The sequence below is a fragment of the Myzus persicae genome, unplaced genomic scaffold (assembly GCF_001856785.1).
Source record: "Myzus persicae strain clone G006 unplaced genomic scaffold, MPER_G0061.0, whole genome shotgun sequence".
Lineage (NCBI taxonomy): Eukaryota > Metazoa > Arthropoda > Insecta > Hemiptera > Aphididae > Myzus > Myzus persicae.
In genome coordinates, this window is record NW_019104278.1 from 354,379 (window position 1) to 375,750 (window position 21,372).

The window sequence follows — 21,372 nt, forward strand, 5'->3', positions numbered from 1 at the left end:
GGACAAGTCGCGGTGACCGGAGAACAAGTGCTGCCATCCCCCACCCCCGGGGCATGGCAGAAACCTACGGGTGCCCCATTCGAAATTCTGCCAAAAACAAACACACACGTGTTCCCCCCTACCGTCCCAAAATATACAATACAAACCTACAATACAAATCCTACTACAGCTAATGGCCTCAGTTGCCGAAGCTTAAGATCAATAAAAAAAAAAAAAAAAATAATTTATAGTAATATTATCAGAAGGTCTGTTTTGATTTGACGAAATATACAATTTAAAACAACTATAATCATCACGTAATTGTATAATGCATTTTTGGTGACCAGAGCAGTTCCATTATTTTTAAGTCTTAAATTGGTAGCAAGAATTATTTTGGGCATGGAGCAGTTTTACCCATGGTTGACAAATCACAGTGTTTGCATAATTCAATACCTACGTTTTAATTTTCTCACGCGTTCGCAATTTTTGAACTACAAGAAATCAATGACGTTCATCAAACATGATAAAACATGTTTTGTTTGCCAATAATTGAAACAAAGAAGTCAAATGTACTGTTGAATTTTACGATAACCATAATAAATTGAAATAATATTATTCAGTTTTCCTTGTTATCATCGGTACTCGGCAAGTACATTAAATAGAACGTCAAATTCGTCATTACCGATATTGTTTAACAATCAACTCCTTATTAGTCTAAGTACCTACTGCAGTTAATCAACACTTATATAATATAATACATACGGCAGATATTCATAACTTTTTTTTAAAACTGTGTATTATTATATTGGTGTATATATGGTTATAATATGTAGAGTGAAAATTTAAAGCTGAGATACCTAATATTCAGGTGTCGAATTCTGGACGGCTTGAATATGCTCTAAATTTTAATTCATAAATGTTGATCAACTTGAGGACTCGAAGAGTGAGAGACGTCTAATTAAAGTACCCTTCCTTAATATTACCTACCAGGGGTGGATTGGTAAAATATATATTTAGTTGCGGGGAGATATTGTAAATGGATCGGCGCACAGTCGTTGTTATCTATCTCTTGATGGATACATTTCTTAATATTAACTGTTTTGTCTTTGAGTTAAATTATTTGCTTAAAAAATTATTTATATAAAATAATATCATTATAATCAATATTTAATATCTTCAGAGTTTCAGAAATGGCCTAAAGGCTAATATATATAATGTTTACCATATGGGAACTTAATTTAATTTAATTTTTACTTAACGAATAATATGTCCATAACTTCATAAGTGTGTTTAAATATTATCTGCTGACTAGTCATAAATAATATGAGTATTTAACTCAATTTTTATTCCAACAATTCGGGACCGATGTAGTAGTATTTGAAGAATTGTTTTATTCTCTATTAACAATTGAGTATCTAATCACACTAATCACACGCTGAGCATCAAACGCATTATCTAATTAGATATGATACTCATATACGATCACTGAAATATGTATTACATAAAAAATAATTAATAGAATTTACAAATTATTGAAAACAATAAAATGTATTATTCAATTATATGATACTAGCGGGTATATTAGTAGATAATATACAGTATATACTATATAGTATGTACACTAAACTGTGCATACAATTCACTATTCACTAATTGACAAGTAAGTTGTGTTCAACAATTAAAATTTGTTCGAGATGGTCATTTTTTTTATTTTCTGTTTCTTATAAAAAAATTTATTTTTGAGTGATTAAACACATCTAACAATAATTAGGAAAAAATCGAAAACAGTTTATTTATACGGGATAGTCCATCGGGAAAACTTCCGAATTCCCAGTGGGGCAATCCACCCCTCATACCTGATAACTACCTTATACAATAAAATCGATTATATAGGTACTTTTTTAAAGTAAATATATGGCCATTTGATAGTAAAGTGACAGCGTTTTAAAATATTAAATTAATAAATTTAATGTCTGTTAGTCAGATAGTCGTTTTAGTTGTAATTCATTTATTTTGGTATTCGGTTAGAAGTGTTAAAGTTTTTAGAGAGTTAATTCAATCTACTAATTGTTTTAATACAAAAAATAAAATTATAATAGGTACTGTATTGTTATTAAATTGTTGACAAAAATAAAACTATTCAACGACTTTGAATGGATTTATTACGAAATATTTAGTTTTGGAGTCTTGTTTTCTCTGTAGTTTATTTAAGTTTTATTATGTTTATTTTGTTGATAAATTATAATAGACCAGAGAAAATCTTTATGCATGGCTACTTTTAAAAATTGTACACGCACATTTGATTTCAAAATACGGTTGAATGATGTTAGAATACTGTGACTTTGATGTTTTTTTTATCAATTTTTTCTCTACTTTATGAGTTTCACTAAGGGTTCTAAAAAATAAAACCTAAATGGTAGGAATTTTTCTTCCGATTCAGCAGTACACCGAATTGAATTCATATACTGACCCAAACAAGTTATTGAAGTTGACGTTTAGATGAATGTTAGAAATATTAAAAGTTACAGAATGTATACGGAAAAGAACACGAAGGTTACATATATTGAAACTATTTCTTGGTATAAATTACTGGTCCAACGTTAAAATATTCTGTATGATAATATTCGAATTTCAGTGTAATTTGAGAAATTATTCAGTTTACCAATTTTTATTAACTTTATTTGTTCTCAGCAAGGGTTTTATGAGTTTTTATTCAAACGCAATGGTCTAAATTTTAAGAGTTTCGATCTTCGGAGTAAGAAGATTTCGTGAATAGATTCGTTAAAATATGAGTTAATTTTTTTCTTAATATTCGCAAGACATTATTTTGATGTTATTCTATATTTTCTCCATGTTCTAGAAAATATGCATATACCTACTTTTAATAAAACTCGTAATTTTTATCAAAAAATAATTTGTTTTTGAACGTTTTAGGTAGGTCTTTAATCAATGTAATTGTAGTTATTTTATAGTTTTATTTTTTTTATACCAATATAGTTAGATAATTTGTCAAGGTATATAAAAACAATTTAAAAATTTTATAGACGGCAAGTTTAAGTGTAAATAAACAAATCAAAATTTCAGTAATTGGTTTTGTATGGTTTTTTTTTTTATAAAATTAGTAGTTATATTACGTTTACAAATAAAATATCCAATTAGGATATATCACTATTGTAGTTTTATTTTTAGAACATTTTCAATGTTTACCGTCGGAACATAATAAATAAAAAAAACTGTCTGGACGTACATAATTAAACGGTACTGGAGATTGAACTTTTACTTTTTTTCTATCAAATTTACTAAACTTATCCAAGTTATATAATCATAACGAGTTCCTATTGGGAAATATCCAAGGACAAAATATCCTTTGCTAAAATAACAAGTCAATATATATATTATTATTATTTTTTTAAATTTGGATTCTTTGTCCAATTTGTTGGTTTTTAACAACGGATTTTTTAACCGTTGGACATTTAACGTTCATAACGTTTCAATATTCGTTTTACTTTTTTTATACAAGGATCCGGAAGCTCCCTTCCCACATATATACCAACAGATGGGATGGCATGCGCTCGAATGGATCGTTACAATCGGAGCAGTGTTTGCTTTATGCACAAAGTATGTACAAAAGCTATTTACGTTAGTCAAAACTAATATTTTTTTTTCTCAAAAGTAGTTATAAGTAGTTATATTAATATTATTTATGTGCCACTTCGCATTTTAGCCTACATGATTTGTAAGTTATACCTAACAGTATGACCAGTACGCAATGCATTAACTGTAATGTATACCTAGGTACATAACTATCTAATAACATTCATCAAAACAACTAGCTAGTATAGTATAATACATTAATATATCAATATATTATACTGACTTATATGACACGCATGCAAAATAAGAAGGTACACGTATATTCGATATGATATGGTCTTAAAACTGTACGAATTAAACATGGCACGTGCGTGGGAGAAGAGACCGTGGCGCTGATTGCAAAAACCTCAGGTGGTCGTTGATTCGCAAGGCTGGGCAGGTTAATGATATTTTTTACCCGGTTAAGTTAAGTTTAATTAAAATCTAAATAAAGTTAATAATTAAAAGTTAGTTTAAAATTGTTTATTAATATAATTAAGTTAGAAGTCGACCAAACTTTAATATTAACTTTTAAATTAAAGTTAAGTTAATAAAAAAATAGTATCTAGTGACGTAGCGTATTCATTTGTATAAACGACAAACGTACTTCAGTCGTAATAATTATCATAGGTGCTTATAATATTTTATACGAAAATATGAAGTTATAATAATTTAAATCAACTTGTTTAAGTGTAGAATTAAGTTGATTAAAAGTTAATGCTTGATACTCCTTAAGTTAATAATGAAGTTAATTATAATAATAACTTAACTTAAACTTACTAACGAATTAATGCCCAGCCTTGTAATGTTTCGTATGCACATGTCAACATTTCAGCGTGGTTTGAAATTTGTATAGAATACTTTCAATAAAAAAGATAAGCCCACTCATCAGTATAGACTGGCGATTATTTTTTTATCAATACCCACCTGCAGAATAGTGAATACGTACCAATATCAATAATTCCACGTCTCATATATAATATATTTATATATATAACACATACCAATATAATATATTATACCAAACGGATAATAATAAAATTGACATTTTGAAAGCAATGAAATTAAATTTTGTTTTTAGTATGATCGGTACACTGTTCCCGTTACCCAGAATATTGTACTCCATGGCATCTGACGGATTATTGTTCCACATTTTTTCTAAAGTTGATTCCAAGACAAAAACTCCATTTTGGGGTACTTTTATATGTGGAGCTTTTGCTGGTAAGTACGAGTACAAATAAAATGTATACACAATATATACGTATGCGCTTTGTCATAATATAATATTATAGTTATTTCACAATAATCAAAACGAGATATCTTAACATTAAAATAATTTGTTTATAAAGTTCCTATCTTCCAAACATTTTGATTTTATAGTTTTTCAAATTAAGATAATTATTGGTAAATTCATTTATTATTATATCAACATTATAAGTTTCATTGCAACATACTTGCAACTTTACTAAATTTCCATCTAAACAAAAAGGGCTGAATTTTTTATTTTCAATCAAAATTCAATACTTTTAACTTTAATATTTTATTCAAATATAATTTTGTAGTTCAGCAAAGACAATAATTGAATAAAATTATCATCATTTGAATAACTAAATCTAATACCGTTCGTATAACATCAATTTTTTCTGTACAATTTCTGTACCTACCTATAATATTATAACATATTTGATGTAATATAATAATAAAGTTGAAGTAATATGAAATAAATATAAATCGTATGTTTAGCGATTTTGTCCAGTCTTTTCGACCTTCAGCAGTTAATGAATATGATGTCTATCGGTACATTGATGGCGTACTCGCTCGTGTGTATTTGTGTTCTGATTTTGCGGTACACTAACGATGATTCCGAAGAGTGTAAGGTCAGAGACAATGGCAGGTTTCGTGTATCCCTCATGAGACTATTATCATCCAGTTTCAATCTCCCAAAGTCGCAGATTACAACAAAAAACACTAGTCGTACCTCCATCATAATTATTCTGGTTTACCGTAAGTATCTGTTGGTCGATTGAGTTCAAATTTATTTTACGATCACGAAGTCGTTGCTCGACAAAATTTATATCATACTATTTAGGCAAATCAAAGTGACCGTTTTCCAGCACGCTTTATAATTAGATACATATTTTAAAAACTACTTTTAGCTGTACACATTATAATTTTTAATTTTTATTTAGGAATCATTAAGAATTAATGTTTTAAAATGTTTAATCCCGAAAAATCGGTGAATTTGTTTTTCATGGGATGGTTAAATTTTGCATTTTTCAATTTAATATCCTTTAAAAAATATAATAATAATAATAATTTAATTAATTTTCTATTTGTGAATTCTTTGCGTATCCAACACACTTGCCACGCCCAGAATTTAAATAATAATTAATAATTGTTAGTCAAATTGTGAAACCTACACATAATACTTGACACCATGTTAATGTCAATGTATGAGTTGTAAAAAATGTTGTTAAAAAAATTCTATTGGTTTATCCGCCAACGTGATTTACGTCAAAATTGACCTCCTGATGAAGTAATCGTGAATTCCGGGTATTAACATCACAAATAAACGTGTAGACGATTAGACTTAAAACTAATCGTGTTTGTCATATTTATCCACCCGAAGATAAAATCTGCAGTGGGCGGTCGAGGGGTAATTTCCAGATAGCCGACTGCTCCTCGAAAATGTTTATTTTTTGAGTGACACCATAATATTATGTTTACAAAATATAATTTCACGTATTTCCTTGTTTGAAATTTAACAATTTTTTTCCCGTTGCATTTTATTGGTAAATACTAAAGCGCAGATGACTGTATACAGAAAATCCTTATATTACAATAATTGTGCATTGAATTTGTCTTCTAAAGATGTAATTGTTCAAATGTCGAAAGCCTAAATGTATGGGGTTAAAATAAAAATTAAGAAAATATATACTAAGAATATACTAAACATACTTTTTTTTTATTTACTGAATGAACATTTAATTTGTTGTGATCCCTATAATAGTATTAAGTCGAGTTCTGCTGAGAATAATGTTTTTTTTTGTAATAATTATTTATTATTATATGAAAAATTAAAATAATAATACTAATTTGCACCAAGGACACTTTTCAATCTTTATTGATCAATTAAATAACACCAATACTTACGTAAAAGTGAACACAACTTCATTATTATAATATATTAGTTTTGTATACGTATTAGAGAAAAACTATTTTCTACCTTTTATAAAATTGTTAATTATTAATATTGTGATATCTATATTCAGACTTTTTTTTTTTTGTATCAGTCGTCGTGTCCATATGTTTCTGCTCGTCTGTCTCTATTGCCCAAGCTGAAGGAAAGTTCAGCATGGTCACGTATGCAGCATGCAGCGTTTCCGGTGTGTGTTTGTTGGTGCTTTGCTATTCGTTATCCCGACAACCACAGTCAACAAATCGCCCTACATTCCACGTAATTATATATAATTATTTATTAGTTTATTATTTTATTGTTTTTGATTCTTGGTTGTCGTGTACCATGACGTATGGAGACGAAGGCGGGTTTTATAATATTATATTGTCTGGTATGGTTATTGTATCTTTCACTACGGATAATATAATGAAAAGTATGCACTGAAATTACTTAGGTCTAGATACATATCCGTGTATAAGTACGGTATAACTATATAGGATTTATCCCTTTCGATAAATCGGGGCATCATAATATAAATGAGAATTTATTTCCGATTTGCAAGTAGATACCATATGAACGGGACAACGAAATTTTATTTCTTCACTTAGTGACAATGTAAAAAAAAATATCAGATAATATATTATTTATATTACATACATTATACAAAACACTAGATAGTTTTCATGTCTGTTGTCTATGTCTTTATTTATAAGATGCATGTATGATTTTGAACTATTTTTTATTTCTTCTCGGGAAGTATTTTTTAGGGTGGAGAGGATGTGGGTAGGGATGTTTATGAGAAAGTTTGGTAGTGGGTTATAAGTGGCTCACTATTCCCTAAATAGGTGCACATGGATAGCTTAACAGGAGTGCATATAAAATTCTAAAATATTGTGTGCGGTCCGAATTTATGTCCAAAAATATATTATTACACAATGTAGGTAATAGGTATACTAAAAAAAATCATTAAACTAAATTTTAAATTTATTTACTAAATAATAATCATAAAATTACAATGTTATTTTAACAAGAAAAACGTTTCACTCCAACGTTCTAATAGTTAGAAGAAGTCCTCTCAATGTATAAAAAAAAAATTGAAGAGGAGCTGCGTCTCCTTGCGCTCACGCTTAATTCGATCACTTAGTATTGGATTATTCGCAATGTATATTTGTAGATATAGAAGGGAACTATATATTTTTTTAATATATCGACTTTGTTTTTATGTTTCAATAATTCCGTATAAGTTTAATTATTAAACAAAATTCTTAAAAATTAACGAATGTGTACAAATTAATTACCTATTTAAAAGGTATTTCCACTGTGGTAAAAGTAAAAACACCACATCAAAGATAAAGTTATCTCATAAATTCTGATTACGATTAACATTTTACAATTTTATTAAAAAATATTATGTACTGAGTGGTGTTGGATAGTGTACATAATCAGTACGCATACATGGCATACCCTTAATGGTTAAATATTTATGAGTACAAATTAACGGTGTAAACTCAGATAATTAATAAAAGTAAGCAAATACTTGTACTAATATTTTGCATATTAATAATTGTTTATATTTTTTTTATTAAAAATTACTTTTTGAATCGCTGAGTAGGAAAGTCATAAATATTTAATACAATACTAAGTAGACACAATCTAATAATTCATGCATGGTACCTACATAAAATGTATCGGTATTGAAATGAATCATAATTATATAGTTTGAATAAATTAACATATTCAATTTTTTCTAATATCATAAAAACAAAAATCTTTAAATATTATCATTTAAGCGAAAGTGATATCCATACAAAACTTAGGTTGGTATTAAGGAAAAAGGGTTTTATTAAATTATAAGACTTTTGATATAATTTTAATGCGAAGTACTAAGTAGGGAATGTTTAATAAAATATTTTTATCTAACTTTCAATAAAAATATTTGGCTATCTAATTTAACACTGTAATCGAAATGTTGAGGTTTTCCTAAAAATAAATGAAAATGTTGTTGTCATTTATTAAAATTAATAACCTGGCAAAGTTGTACCTGCTCTTAGGTACACAAAGAATCCTAATGTATTCGTAGTATAAAATATCGTCAGTTGAAATATTTATCTGTACAAATATTTATTGGACAATGACTTAATATACACAATCAGTCGAATTAATATTCAGCCTAGATATTTTTAGTTAACGTTTGGGTGAGATATTTTTCTTTTATAATACTATCGACTTAATTATTGCCCTTTCACCCAATCGTTTTAAGATTTAGTTGCCAACGTGTTTCATCTTTATTTCAGGTGCCTTGCGTCCCATTCGTTCCGTGCCTTAGCGTCGTCCTTAACATCTACCTAATGACTCAACTGGACACATCCACTTGGATACGATTCACTGTCTGGCTGTTCATTGGCTTATTGATTTACCTGTTCTACGGACTTCGGTACAGCGTGGAACGGTTGAACCAACGGCGGATGATGGACGAGACGTATCTGAAGCAGATACGTTACGAAATCCAAGTATATTAGCACGGGGGTAGATGGTGGGTGATATGTGAGGGGGGGATGAAAGTGTAGGAGAGATTGGGTGTGAATGTGGGTAAGGGGGAGAGAGACAGACAAAGATAGAAAGTGAGGGTGAATGTGTAGTGTGTACATATAGTGCGTTTACGTGTGTGTGAACGAAGTAGAAAAATATAGATAACTGAGCGACAGACTACAATAATTTCGTTGTACACTACAACACTCCTATAATACATACATTGTCTTATGCATTTTTAAAAAAAAATTGACTTTCTACCACTACCTTCAAAATATAACAGTATAAACTACACAAAATGATCCGAGGACAATTATTTCAAAATGTTTCACAATGTTAATAAAAACACCGTCGTCATCGATCATCGTCATCATCATCGGCGACGCTAGTGAATCTCCGAAACTATTATTAACATTTTGTTTATTTGTTTGTTTGTTTTTTTTTATATCATGGCAGTTATATTTTTACTCAAACAACGTTGTATAATTTTGTTCAAATAAGCGTCTCAAACGTAATGTTTCGCATTTTTTTTCTAAATGTCTAATGTCAAAATACACCTGTGGCTTCTTTTTGTTTAAAAGAGTTATCTATCTGTCCTATTTTTTTTTAAATTTATTTATAACATTCATTTTTATTATGTACATTTTTGTTTAATATACGAACTAATGACTCGATCAATTGGCTTACAAATATTTTACCATCAAACAACTTACTGGATGAATTTGTCGTGATATTGATGATTGTCATAGGTATGTAGAGAAATTTGGACTCCTGACCTAAGAAATAACGCATCTAAATAATACCTATATAGGTTGGTCATCACTACTATTATTATACCAATATACTGCTCCATAATTTAACACGTCGGGAGAGATTCCTCTGAATGTTTGTATTATTGTATTATATTGGTGTGACAGACCGTTACTAGTATTATTATTATTATTATTATTATTAGTAGTAGTAGTAGTAGTAGTAGTAAAGGTCATGACTCATGAGTAAAGGCGAAACCATTCTGGTTATATCTAAGTTAGAATTTCGCACTGATGGTATATCTATACCCTTGAAGAGTAATGAGTCATGCGTAAAGGCGAAGTCACCCGGGTAATATCTAATTTAGAATTTCGCTCTGACTGTATACCTAATACCCTCGAAGAGTACCCAAGGAATTTCTATCGTAGTTCAACAATTTAGCCACCATTACATACAGTTGTATTCAAATTTGTATATAATATTCGTTCAACGACGAATTGAAGCGAATATTTTACACTGATTGGAGGGAAAACTATTCTCCACTTGGTGTTTAATAGCCTATTACTTGAACAATATCTAATTTATATTTACCAACTATCGATCTTAATACATATTTCGAAGAAAAATGGTATTTTATGACGTCAGTGGTATCATAATAATTAATTTACTTATTCAACACTAATAACCTTCTATTAAGCAGGTAACTATACACTTATTTATCATTGAGAGACGGATGATTTAGAAATGATTCAGAATTGGCCTTTCTCACCACTGGCAACTGGTAAGGCCCGTTCCGTCAACCATCTACTTCGGATAACGCTTATTGTATTATGGCCATAGGCGCAACTAGGGTTACATTCTGGAGGGAGGGGAGCTACACCTAACAAAAATATTAAATCAAAATAACCCATGTGTGTCTTATATCTAAATCAATAAAAATATATTTTTGGGGTTACCAAATCGTGGTCAGGGAGGCTAAGTCCCCCCTCCCCGTTGGCGCCACTGAGTCTATGCCAAGGGAATAGTAGGATTATTATCAGTTTGTTTACATTCAATATATTTTATGAAAATTATAATATTATAAAAAATAATTACATTTAAATAAAATACCTAATAGCTTAAATAGACAATTAAATAATATATATTATTTATTCATTTTACTATAAAAATAATAAATATAAATACTTAGTACATACTATCAGACTACTCCAATTAATAACAGATAGGTAAACGATTGGAGTAGAAACTTACATTATGTATAATTTTTCTACCGTGTAAGAACTAACATAGTAGGTACAGTATTCTTTTTACCTGCTAGGTCTCGTGTAGGAACTTATATTCACCTTTATGCTTATCATGTAAAGTTTTGAACCGATTGAACCTTCATAACTAGTTAGTGCTCTTGAAAGTGGGTTCAAACTTTCATTGGGGCAATCAATGTTGTAAATATTTGATTTTGAGGGTTAGGAGTGCAAACGGTTCAGTCCTCATGTGGTGATGCCACAATACAAAAAAATCAACAGAAAATAAGTACCCTAGCTAGGTTACACTTGAGCGTCTCCTACAAAGATTTAAATTGGTGTTCCGAGTAATTTTATCATCACAGTTTAGGCTTATATAAATTACAGGAATACCGTTTTATTTATATTTATCCTGCATTACCGTTCTATAACGTACCTACTACATTTGAATAGTACAGGATTGTATAATATCTAATAAATCTATTGTAATTGGTTTAATGAGTGTGTAACTATTATTATAGTATAATATTAACACGCTTCAGTCGTTATTCACGAAGAATCAGCTTTATTTTTAAAACGTTTAAACGATATCCATTGAATTCTCATTTCATATTATTGGATCTAAGATGTTGTTAGCCTTAACTAAAAATTATTATTCAGTTAGGTTATTAACATAATATTATTATAGGTACGAATATGAATATGATATTATACATAATTAAATAGTCGTCAAGATAAAATATACATTATTTAAAACTGCAGTTTTTGGATGAGCTGATAATTGACAAGCTATAGTAATCTGTTATACTTGCCATATGTGACATGAAAATAATTCACATAAAGTACACATTTTTTTGGGTAACGTTCTATAATTTATGATGATATTATTTGGAGGAAAAAATTAACGAAATCTTAATTGATATTGATCAACACGTTATTTTTAATTAAAACAATATTATAACCTAAAATAAATATAACACAATAAATTATTAAACACTAAAATAAAACACTTATGTTATAACATCGTAATATTTAATAGGTAGTTAATAGCTGATAATATGAGTATCTATCAAAGCTCAAATCTATGGGATAAAAATAAACAACATATACTTAAACGATAATAATATAATAATAATTTTATATGAAAGCATACGAGTTGCCAATTTAGCATTCGAAAAAAAAAAATTTTCTAAACGAACAGTACGGTTCTCTAATATTCGTATGATCTAAATTTATTGTTATTACGACTTTTGTGTCATCTGCGATTTCATTTTTCTTGGATTTATTTCGAACGTTCATACAAATAATAAGATACATATTTTAACGAACGATAACATACGATTTACAAATTATTAGAGATATATTTAAAGACAAGTGGTATTTTTTATGCAAAAAAAAACTTACATAAGTAGCATTTGGAGCACGAAATGATAACATGATATATAATTTTATCATAGTTATAATATTATTAAATTAATAAATTAATAAAACCTATATGCGTAAATTGCACGTCTGCAGTTGTACGCATTAGGTATATTGTGAATGTTAATAATGATTTTAATATTATTTGATAAAAAAAAAAATAATTGTAAAATAACATTTGCTGTACATAAATAATGGAAATTTACAACTTCGATAAAACGATACATTTTTGATATTTTAAATATTATATTTTGTTCTACAATGTTTTTTCAACGGTCTGTAGTTTCATTATCTTGATCATTGATTATGATGTGAAATCTGAAAATGAATTGATTTTAATTAACACGAGTGCAATACATTTACATATTATTTTGTGATTCAAATGGAAACAAAATCGTAATCGATTGTTATATTATTTTAATTTATAAATTGGAAGAGTTAGTTATACTTAGGTACCTACATTAAGAGCCAAACTTCAACGCATCCATTTAAAAATGAAACTACAAACTTAATAATTAAATATCTACCTTTCGAATTAGAATATTAGAGATAAATAAATTCAGATTCCCCCTTTTATTATTATTATTTTTTAAGTTTGATAAGAAAAATCAATACTAAAATATAATAAGTACAATGTAAATGCGAATTATTGAGTAAAACAAGGAGAACGCTTAGATATCTTCTAAACATATTTTATTCAATTGTTGGGCTTTAAGCAATATCTATTTAAATACTTAATAATATAATAATGCATTAATGCTATACTAAGTCAAACTGACAAAAAATCAAAGGTGTAGTCCCAGTCTCAAAACTTTTAGAAAATGTAAATGGTGAATTATTGATATGAATATTTTGTTTGGTCAATAATATCTTTACTCTAGACATACTCACTCTATTCTGATAAGAATGACAAATTGACTGAAAACGCGGCTGCGACATGTACGCCACTGGAATCCTTTGCTTCGACTACGTACTGACCAATGTCGTCATGGCCGGCTCTGAGTATTTTCATTTTGTATTTATTGTCAACTTGCATAAATTGGTAAATACTTGAATCCTCGCCAATAGGAACGTTGTCTTTAATCCATGTAACTATAGTATTACATAAACACGAAATTATTTAGTACAACAGTCAAGCCAATAAGACTATGATGTAAATTGTCAAACCAAAATATACGCAGTTTTTTTTTTGGAAAGGGTTTAGCCGCCAGCCTAAACTGCCTTCATATAAGTCATTGAATAGGTAAGTACTGATAAATAAATCTTCAATAACGTAAAATATGGTCTTATATGGTCATTGAACCTTTATCGAAAAATGGAAATTATTACTAACGCAGGACTCATTTGCTAGAGAATCAAAAGGAGTAATTATGTGTGTCAAGGCATTTTAAAAGGATTTACCATTTTGAAAAAAGTTGCGATGTTAAATTCATTTTTCAGGACGAAATTATAATTTTCTGAATATAATTTAAAAGGTAACATGTCATTATTGTATTATTAACATTTGTAGCCTTGGAGGTAGTATATTAAACGAAATTTATTTACGATGTAGGCAGCATAACCGGATGTGGAGTCCTCGGATATCAGTTTTTGGTTGTTAAATTTTTAAAAATATTAGTCAGTTGATCTCCACCTCCTCTTTACAAAATAATTATTTTCATATTTCTTGGTTTCACACATGGGGGCACTTAGTACAGCACTTCAAAGTAATGGGTTTCATGGTCCAAAAAAATTACAATAGCAACCTTCAAGTGAAGCTCTATTATAGCCATGAATGCGATTTCGTTTAAAGTGAATCAAACTACATCCATATGAAAACTTGTCGGGCTTGACTTTTTCTCAAACTCCTTTTTTCATAAAGCGGTTGGATACTGTTAATGCAGTATAATACAGCTTTGTACACGTCAACATGTCTACGCTTACCGTTTGTAGGTTTTCCGAGGATTTCGCATTCTATTTCGACGCTTTCTTTGTCTTGTACGGTCACCGACTTGGGGAAACTTTGGAACGTCATGCCCTTAGGCTTTTCTTTCGCACCTAGAATATACATAAAAATATATAAGATATATGAATATATTATAAACACAAGTTAGTCTATGCATAAGGTCATAAAAGGTTACCGACGTTGAGATCCCGAGATTTTTATTCGATTTAAGTTTCATATTTATTAAGCCAATAATGTTCAATAAAATGTAATATTATGTCTTTTTTTTAATGTTATATATTAATTTATATTATATTATATTTTTAACAAATAATAATTACAAACTTCAAAAAAGAAAGTAATTCAGTTATTCAGTTGTAAAGATGCATTTGATATACGGCCAGCGAAATAAGAGCCTTGATCGTAGCGCTAATGGTGGTCAAGTGTTATTAAATCTGTGGTTCTACTTCAACTAGTGTTCAATTATTTTCCCATGCATTTTGTGATGCAGTTGTTCTCTTAGAGTATATTTTAAAGGAATCCTTTTAAGTTTTTTGTTTGTAAGTGTGTATTCGATAATCTGTGTAAATGGTGGCTTCGAAAATTACTTTAGCTTTGAAACAGTGTTAACGAAGAGATGACAATTTTTTGACCATCAGTTGCTCGACTATTGAAGCTTTAATTTCGGAGTCTGTACTGTAGATAAACGTGCTATGGATAGGTTAGGATAATAGTTTTTCCAAATTCGTTCGTCTGTATTTTTGATACTTAGGTAATTACGAAATTGTTACACATTAATTATTAGAGCCTATAACCATATCAATTATTCAGTTATAATAAAATTAATTATTGGTAAGAAATGTGTCTAATATCCACGTCAAAAATATTGTAATATACCAATTGAGTGTTTTTGGTATCGAAAAAAAATTATTTTTTCACACCATCAGATGTCAATAATCATTGTCACGTCCAATGATAATGTATTGGGTGGTTTGAGTACAGAATCGTTGGTAACGTATGTAACGATATTTCAATATTATTTTCATAATACGCTGTAAAGTTACTTGCCTAGAACGAAGATCGAACAACTGCTGAACGCTTCGCCGGCGTCGTTAAACGCTTCGCAAGTGTATGTACCGGAATCTTCAGGGAAAATTTCAGCAATTTTCAGTGTGTAAACGTTGGCCACGTTGGTGTAGTCAAAATCTTTACTGGGTTTTATTTCCTTGTGATTGTGAAGCCATACTACATCGAATTTATTAGCTCCTGTTCCAACAATTAGGTACAAGTATGTAAGGATCAATAATATTCTATATTAACAATTAGGTATAACTACAGAGAAAATGTACATTGGATGGTAAGTCAAAGTTACTTAAAATATTTAATATCATGTAACTAAAAATTACACTGAAATTAATTTAAATTGGTATTATTTTACTGGTAGGTTTACTAGTGGGTGTTCATATTTACCGATGATTTGGCATTGGAGTGTCACTGCATCGCCGTCGGTCACCGTAGCTGATGTCAGATGGCTGGCAATTACTGGAGGCAAGTCGGTTCGGCTTTTGTTTTTGGATACGTCCACAGCTGTAATTATTCACAAAAGGACGATGTGAAAAATCATTGTCATAATATTATGTTTAGGTGTGTTCAGTTAATTATAACTGTCAATCACGGTACAGAATGCATAATGCGTCCATTGTGTTAGTCAATGGGTCAACCTAATATTGTACTGACCTAACCAATATTATTTTCTTTTAATGGTTTTATATTTGTAGAATGCATCAAATTAAAATAAACTATTAAATTGCCATGTATAAAAGTATTTAGTGATTGGACACAACACAAAATGGTATACCTAAATAATAATATATTAATGTCATTATAAACAGCAGGAAGAGTTATCGATTCATTTTGAAGTTCATGTATTTAATCACTTACTTTAAACAACCTTATGCATGTTAAAATAATCCAATGATTTGTTTAAGGTCGATTCTCAGCAAATCAATTGTGGAAAAGTATGAAACCAATCTACACGATCGAATAATTCTAGTATTTTTCTATTCATATTATAATTGAATACCTTATAAAATAGTTCGATTATATTTTTGGGGTAAACAAATAATTTTTATAGTGCTGGGGATTTCGTCAAGTACGATTTCCAAACTATCGGAAAGGTATTGTATCTACCTATTTTTAAGCCCAAAAATGCACAATACAATACGACAATGTATTTTATTTTTGAGCTAGTCGACAGTTGGCAAGTGTATGAGTAGGTACTCCACATCTGAACGAATAATAATTATTTCATATTTTCAGCACGGTTTATTGTCTTATTGACAATTCGGGTTAGTGTAAAATAATTATTCGTTCAAGGGACACTTACAGTGGGAATATGTACATAGTGTTTAATATTAAAATGTGATTTGTACCTTTCACTGTGAGTTTGCAACTAGATTCCTTAGTTCCCAACGAGTTGGTAGCTTTACAGATATATTCTCCGGCATCTTCTGGGAATACTTCATTGATCTTCAACGTCGCCAATCGATTTTTGTATTTCAAATCCAAGACGTTAGACGAACTGATAGCCTAAAGAATAACAGTAGATTTAGCATTTAAAAATAGTATGGTCTTACACGTAAACACTTGAGTTAAATCAATAAATAAAATGAGTATAATATAACAAGTATGTCTGTTCCATTATTGAATATTGAATATTCGGATTGCTTTACATTATTTATTAATACAATTTGTCGATTTGTGTGTATTCTGCATTATATAATATTATGTATACATCGTGTATCGACTTTAAAAAAGCAAAATTCAAAATTTTTACTCCTGTTCATTTTTAATTACTTTATACATTCATATGGATATTGTTTTTTCATACAAGCATAAATATTTATTAATTTATATACTATCATATGTATTCTTTATTGTCGTTATAATATTAAATATCGCTTTAAAATTATAGCATGAATCATACAGAATTTATCTCGAGCTTGTATCTTCTCGTTAAATTACGTATAGCCGTAAATGATTTTTAATCATTTAACATGATATAAAAATGTATCGAAAGTTGCAAATAGTGAAAATGAAAAAAGTATCTCATAATAATATACCTACTTCCAAAAAACGCCAATTTCATGAACTCAGTCCCATAATTATTGTGACTTAATTATACTTTTTAAACTTGTACATTCCGGCAAAAATGTATTTACTAATTATTTTATTATTTTTAGTATATTAAATATATTTATTAAGTTATCATATTAATATACTATACATATTAATATAATAATATACATTTATTATAAGTATAGTGTCTACCCTAGTAACCACACATATTATTGTTTTATTTTGGACTCACCTTTCCATTCTTTAGCCAAGTGATTTGTGGCTCTGGGTCACCGGTTACTTTACAGATAAGTTCTAACGACTGTCCGTCATTGACAGAGGTGTCTAGTAAGCGAGTAGAAAAGTCCGGAGGGCACATAGCTTCGTCAGGTGATACTAAAAATAAATAAAAATAAAATTGCAATAAAAATCGGGCAGGTTAGATTAGAATCTACTATAAGTTAGAAAATTACATCGTAATTCTTTTGTAGAACTGCGGGATCTCGACGGACTTCCAACTGCGTTCAGTTTATTGCCGTATTTCTTAACACTCTTCCTGTCGGTAGAGGTAATGGTCTGAAATAAATGAAAACAACATGATATTAAAGTCAAAATTGAATTATAGTTAATATTAGGTAAAAAAAAAAAATTGTCCACATGGAAGCAGACGAAATATTTGAAGCTCAATATAATTCATATCAATATAATATAGTATCTAAGTCTTCTCTAGTGATTGCGCTCATAACAAGTGGAAACGCGTTTAGGCAGTATAACCAATTTCACTAGGTATATAATAATCCTCAGACGATTAAGATATTGATATTATTTTATTTTATTTAGGAGTATAATTATTAATTTTCGATTTTCGTTTTAATGATTTTAACCGAATGTTGGCCGCAAGACTCGACTGCTAATATTACCGTGTCGCTGATTTTTGTGGATGTGTTAGTGGTGATGGATTGGTTTGAAGACACCGAACTGCTGCCGTGCACGTTGGAGGTGATTGCGGTGCGTTTGGTGATGACCGTCGGCGCGGGTCTGAAATGGTGCTGATCGACGTACCTGCGATCTATACAATCGGGAGAGAAAAAAAAATTAAAAACTGTAAAATGTCATCATATCATAAACTCGGCCAGTGCTTTCACTGATCTTCGGGTATTCTCCTCACGTCGTGTTCGTAATAATTATCACAGATTTTACAATTATTCTATTACATAGGTAAGTAGGTTGATATAGGCACTATTTCATATATTATAATATAAAATACCTATATTAATATTATAAATACTTATTAAGCTGTAAAATACTGTACCTGAGTGAAGTAAATTATGCGATAACTCTGCCTGCTCTTGGCTTTGTTCGATACCTATATTGAAAGAACAGCAGAAATAGAAGTGTATTAGACGAACGGCGTAATAGGTTTTGTATTGTTAATGCGACATAATATTGCGATGATGATATAAGCGGAAGATCGATTGGAACGTGATTGTATTGTCACAGGACGGGTATGGTATGCAGTATGTCGGTATATTATATATTATGTTAGTAGTTAGTTAATTCACCGTGTTGTCTGTATGTGTCTTCTAGGCCGGTAAAATCTTTGATTTTGTTTCAGGTACCTACCACAGAATAGGTACCATGTGCAGGTTAGCTCAAACAACTATAAAGCCGGATTCACAGCTACGTCGTGTGTTGTGTGGTGAGAGAGAGCCGGAAGTATATGGTTGTAACTGGTAACCGATTTGGTTTAAAAGTTGAGCTGTTGTCAATTATTGCAGGTATACTAGGTTGCAACTTGGTCGTTACATGATACCAAACAATTAATTTCCAATCACAATGTGATTTGATCAATACGACACGACACACGACGTGCCTATGAATCCGGCTTAAGGTTGACGGGTTTTTTGGTAGGTATAGGTGCCATTTACCAATATTGCTCAAATATGACTTGAATAGTATACCGTAATACCAAGTATACCGGCGTACAGTTCAATACCGAAATATTACCGTTAACACCATTGACGGCTTTTCGGTATACAAGTACTAAAACCATAATACCGGTATCCGATTTCAATATCGTCAACCCTAAACAGCTATAGTTTGATAGTGTTTGGAATGTGCGTCGGTTAATGGTAGCAGAAAAATAACGCAAAGCGGCAAGAAGAAAAAAAATTACACAACGAGAATAACACAAATGCTACCTAGTCAACAAGTAGGTTCCCGCTACATTTTACAGATTTATTATAGACTGCAATACGGCTATACTGACAACTAGTAAGGCATTTGAGTAGATACATACTATTAAATAATGTACTACTGTCCGTTAATTATCTATGTAGGTATACACTGTACCTATATATTGTGTTTAAGAATCGGACAAGATTAGGTAAACATTTTTAACGTTGACAACAAATTACAAGACTTCGATTAGTTAAGTAATGACCTTGCAGTTAAATAATAATGCCAGGTCAAATCATGTTTGATAATAATTATTTAAACTGCTTAAAATACTATTACTTTGTTATTTGTAGTACAAAAATAATAATCACAACTCTCTTCTTTCTTCAAAGAAGAAGTTAATAACTATTATATTAATTACATAAATAAATTATAACTCAGTTATACTAATTACCGTAGTACCGTACAATCAAATTTCTTAAAAAAACGAAATAGATATCTTTAAGTAATAAAATAAAATATGATTAAGTCATTTTTAGGTAAGCTTTACAAAAGTATTATTATTGCAATTTATTTAAATGTTGAATTATTTTTTTCCAAACGTTAAAGTAACATTTTAACAATAACAGGCATTATTCTTTACATGCTTATTAGTAGGTTACAGTTTTCTGTTGTAGACAACTGTTCCGGTAGACACAAACCCTGCTTAAACCCTATTGTTTGAAAAAAAGACTTGGAAATCTGGTTTGTATTATCATAACTAATTTATATACTTAAAAACAAATAAAGTTAGTACATTTTCAAGAAATACTAAATAGTTTATAGAATCAAAATATGGTTATTTTTGAATTGTCTTGGTGATTGGGTTTGATAACTAAAAACTATGTATTTAGTCAAAACATTTTTAAAAACTTAGAATCATTTAATTCCATTGGTTGTATAATATCTTTCAATTATTTTTAAGGAAATATTTGAAATAACTAAAATTGTTATTGTTATTTCAGAACAATTTACTCAAATATATATTCTTCAATATATTATTATTATTAATCTTATTGTTTTGGTATTTTACATTGTAAGAAACTGTTATTTTTTATTTTGCAAATAATTATAATTTCACAACTTTATAATTGTATTACCTAATGAAGAAAAATACTAATTTAATTCATCATCAGTAGATATTTGATGTTAATTTAACTTAATTTTTAGAACTCATTACCTTCTACAATTACTACACAGCTGGTTTCATCTGTTCCATGTACATTGGTGGCGACACAGCGATACTTGCCCGAATCTTCAGGCTTGCAGTCAATAATTTCCAATGTAATCACACCGTCCGTATGAGTTATGGTGTAATCACGTTTAGATAGCTCTTTGGTTCCTCTGAACCATTGTATCTTGTTTAAATACAACAAAAATGT

The 21,372-nt window shown here is 29.5% G+C and overlaps 2 protein-coding genes across 17 annotated transcripts in view; one reads left to right on the plus strand and one right to left on the minus strand.

Moving 5' to 3' along the window:
- The window catches only part of LOC111040807 (cationic amino acid transporter 2-like), a 31,095-nt gene extending 21,098 nt beyond the window's left edge, over positions 1-9,997 (plus strand). For both annotated transcript variants that reach the window (XM_022324834.1, XM_022324835.1), the window contains exons 9-13: positions 3,500-3,597; positions 4,694-4,833; positions 5,356-5,616; positions 6,906-7,069; positions 9,085-9,997. In XM_022324834.1, the coding sequence (XP_022180526.1) occupies positions 3,500-3,597; positions 4,694-4,833; positions 5,356-5,616; positions 6,906-7,069; positions 9,085-9,309 (888 nt within the window). In that variant the 3' untranslated portion in view covers positions 9,310-9,997. The remainder of the gene's footprint in view (positions 1-3,499; positions 3,598-4,693; positions 4,834-5,355; positions 5,617-6,905; positions 7,070-9,084) is intronic.
- Positions 9,998-12,467: 2,470 nt separating this feature from the next.
- Positions 12,468-21,372, minus strand: part of LOC111040815 (twitchin) — a 79,774-nt gene continuing 70,869 nt past the window's right edge. For all 15 annotated transcript variants that reach the window (XM_022324859.1, XM_022324858.1, XM_022324856.1 and 12 more), the window contains 11 exons: positions 21,171-21,348; positions 19,086-19,139; positions 18,694-18,842; positions 18,247-18,349; positions 18,027-18,169; positions 17,089-17,245; positions 16,127-16,243; positions 15,725-15,922; positions 14,656-14,769; positions 13,624-13,824; positions 12,468-13,050 (listed from right to left, as the gene is read on the minus strand). In XM_022324859.1, coding sequence (XP_022180551.1) covers positions 13,625-13,824; positions 14,656-14,769; positions 15,725-15,922; positions 16,127-16,243; positions 17,089-17,245; positions 18,027-18,169; positions 18,247-18,349; positions 18,694-18,842; positions 19,086-19,139; positions 21,171-21,348 — 1,413 coding nt within the window. In that variant the 3' untranslated portion in view covers positions 12,468-13,050; position 13,624. The remainder of the gene's footprint in view (positions 13,051-13,623; positions 13,825-14,655; positions 14,770-15,724; positions 15,923-16,126; positions 16,244-17,088; positions 17,246-18,026; positions 18,170-18,246; positions 18,350-18,693; positions 18,843-19,085; positions 19,140-21,170; positions 21,349-21,372) is intronic.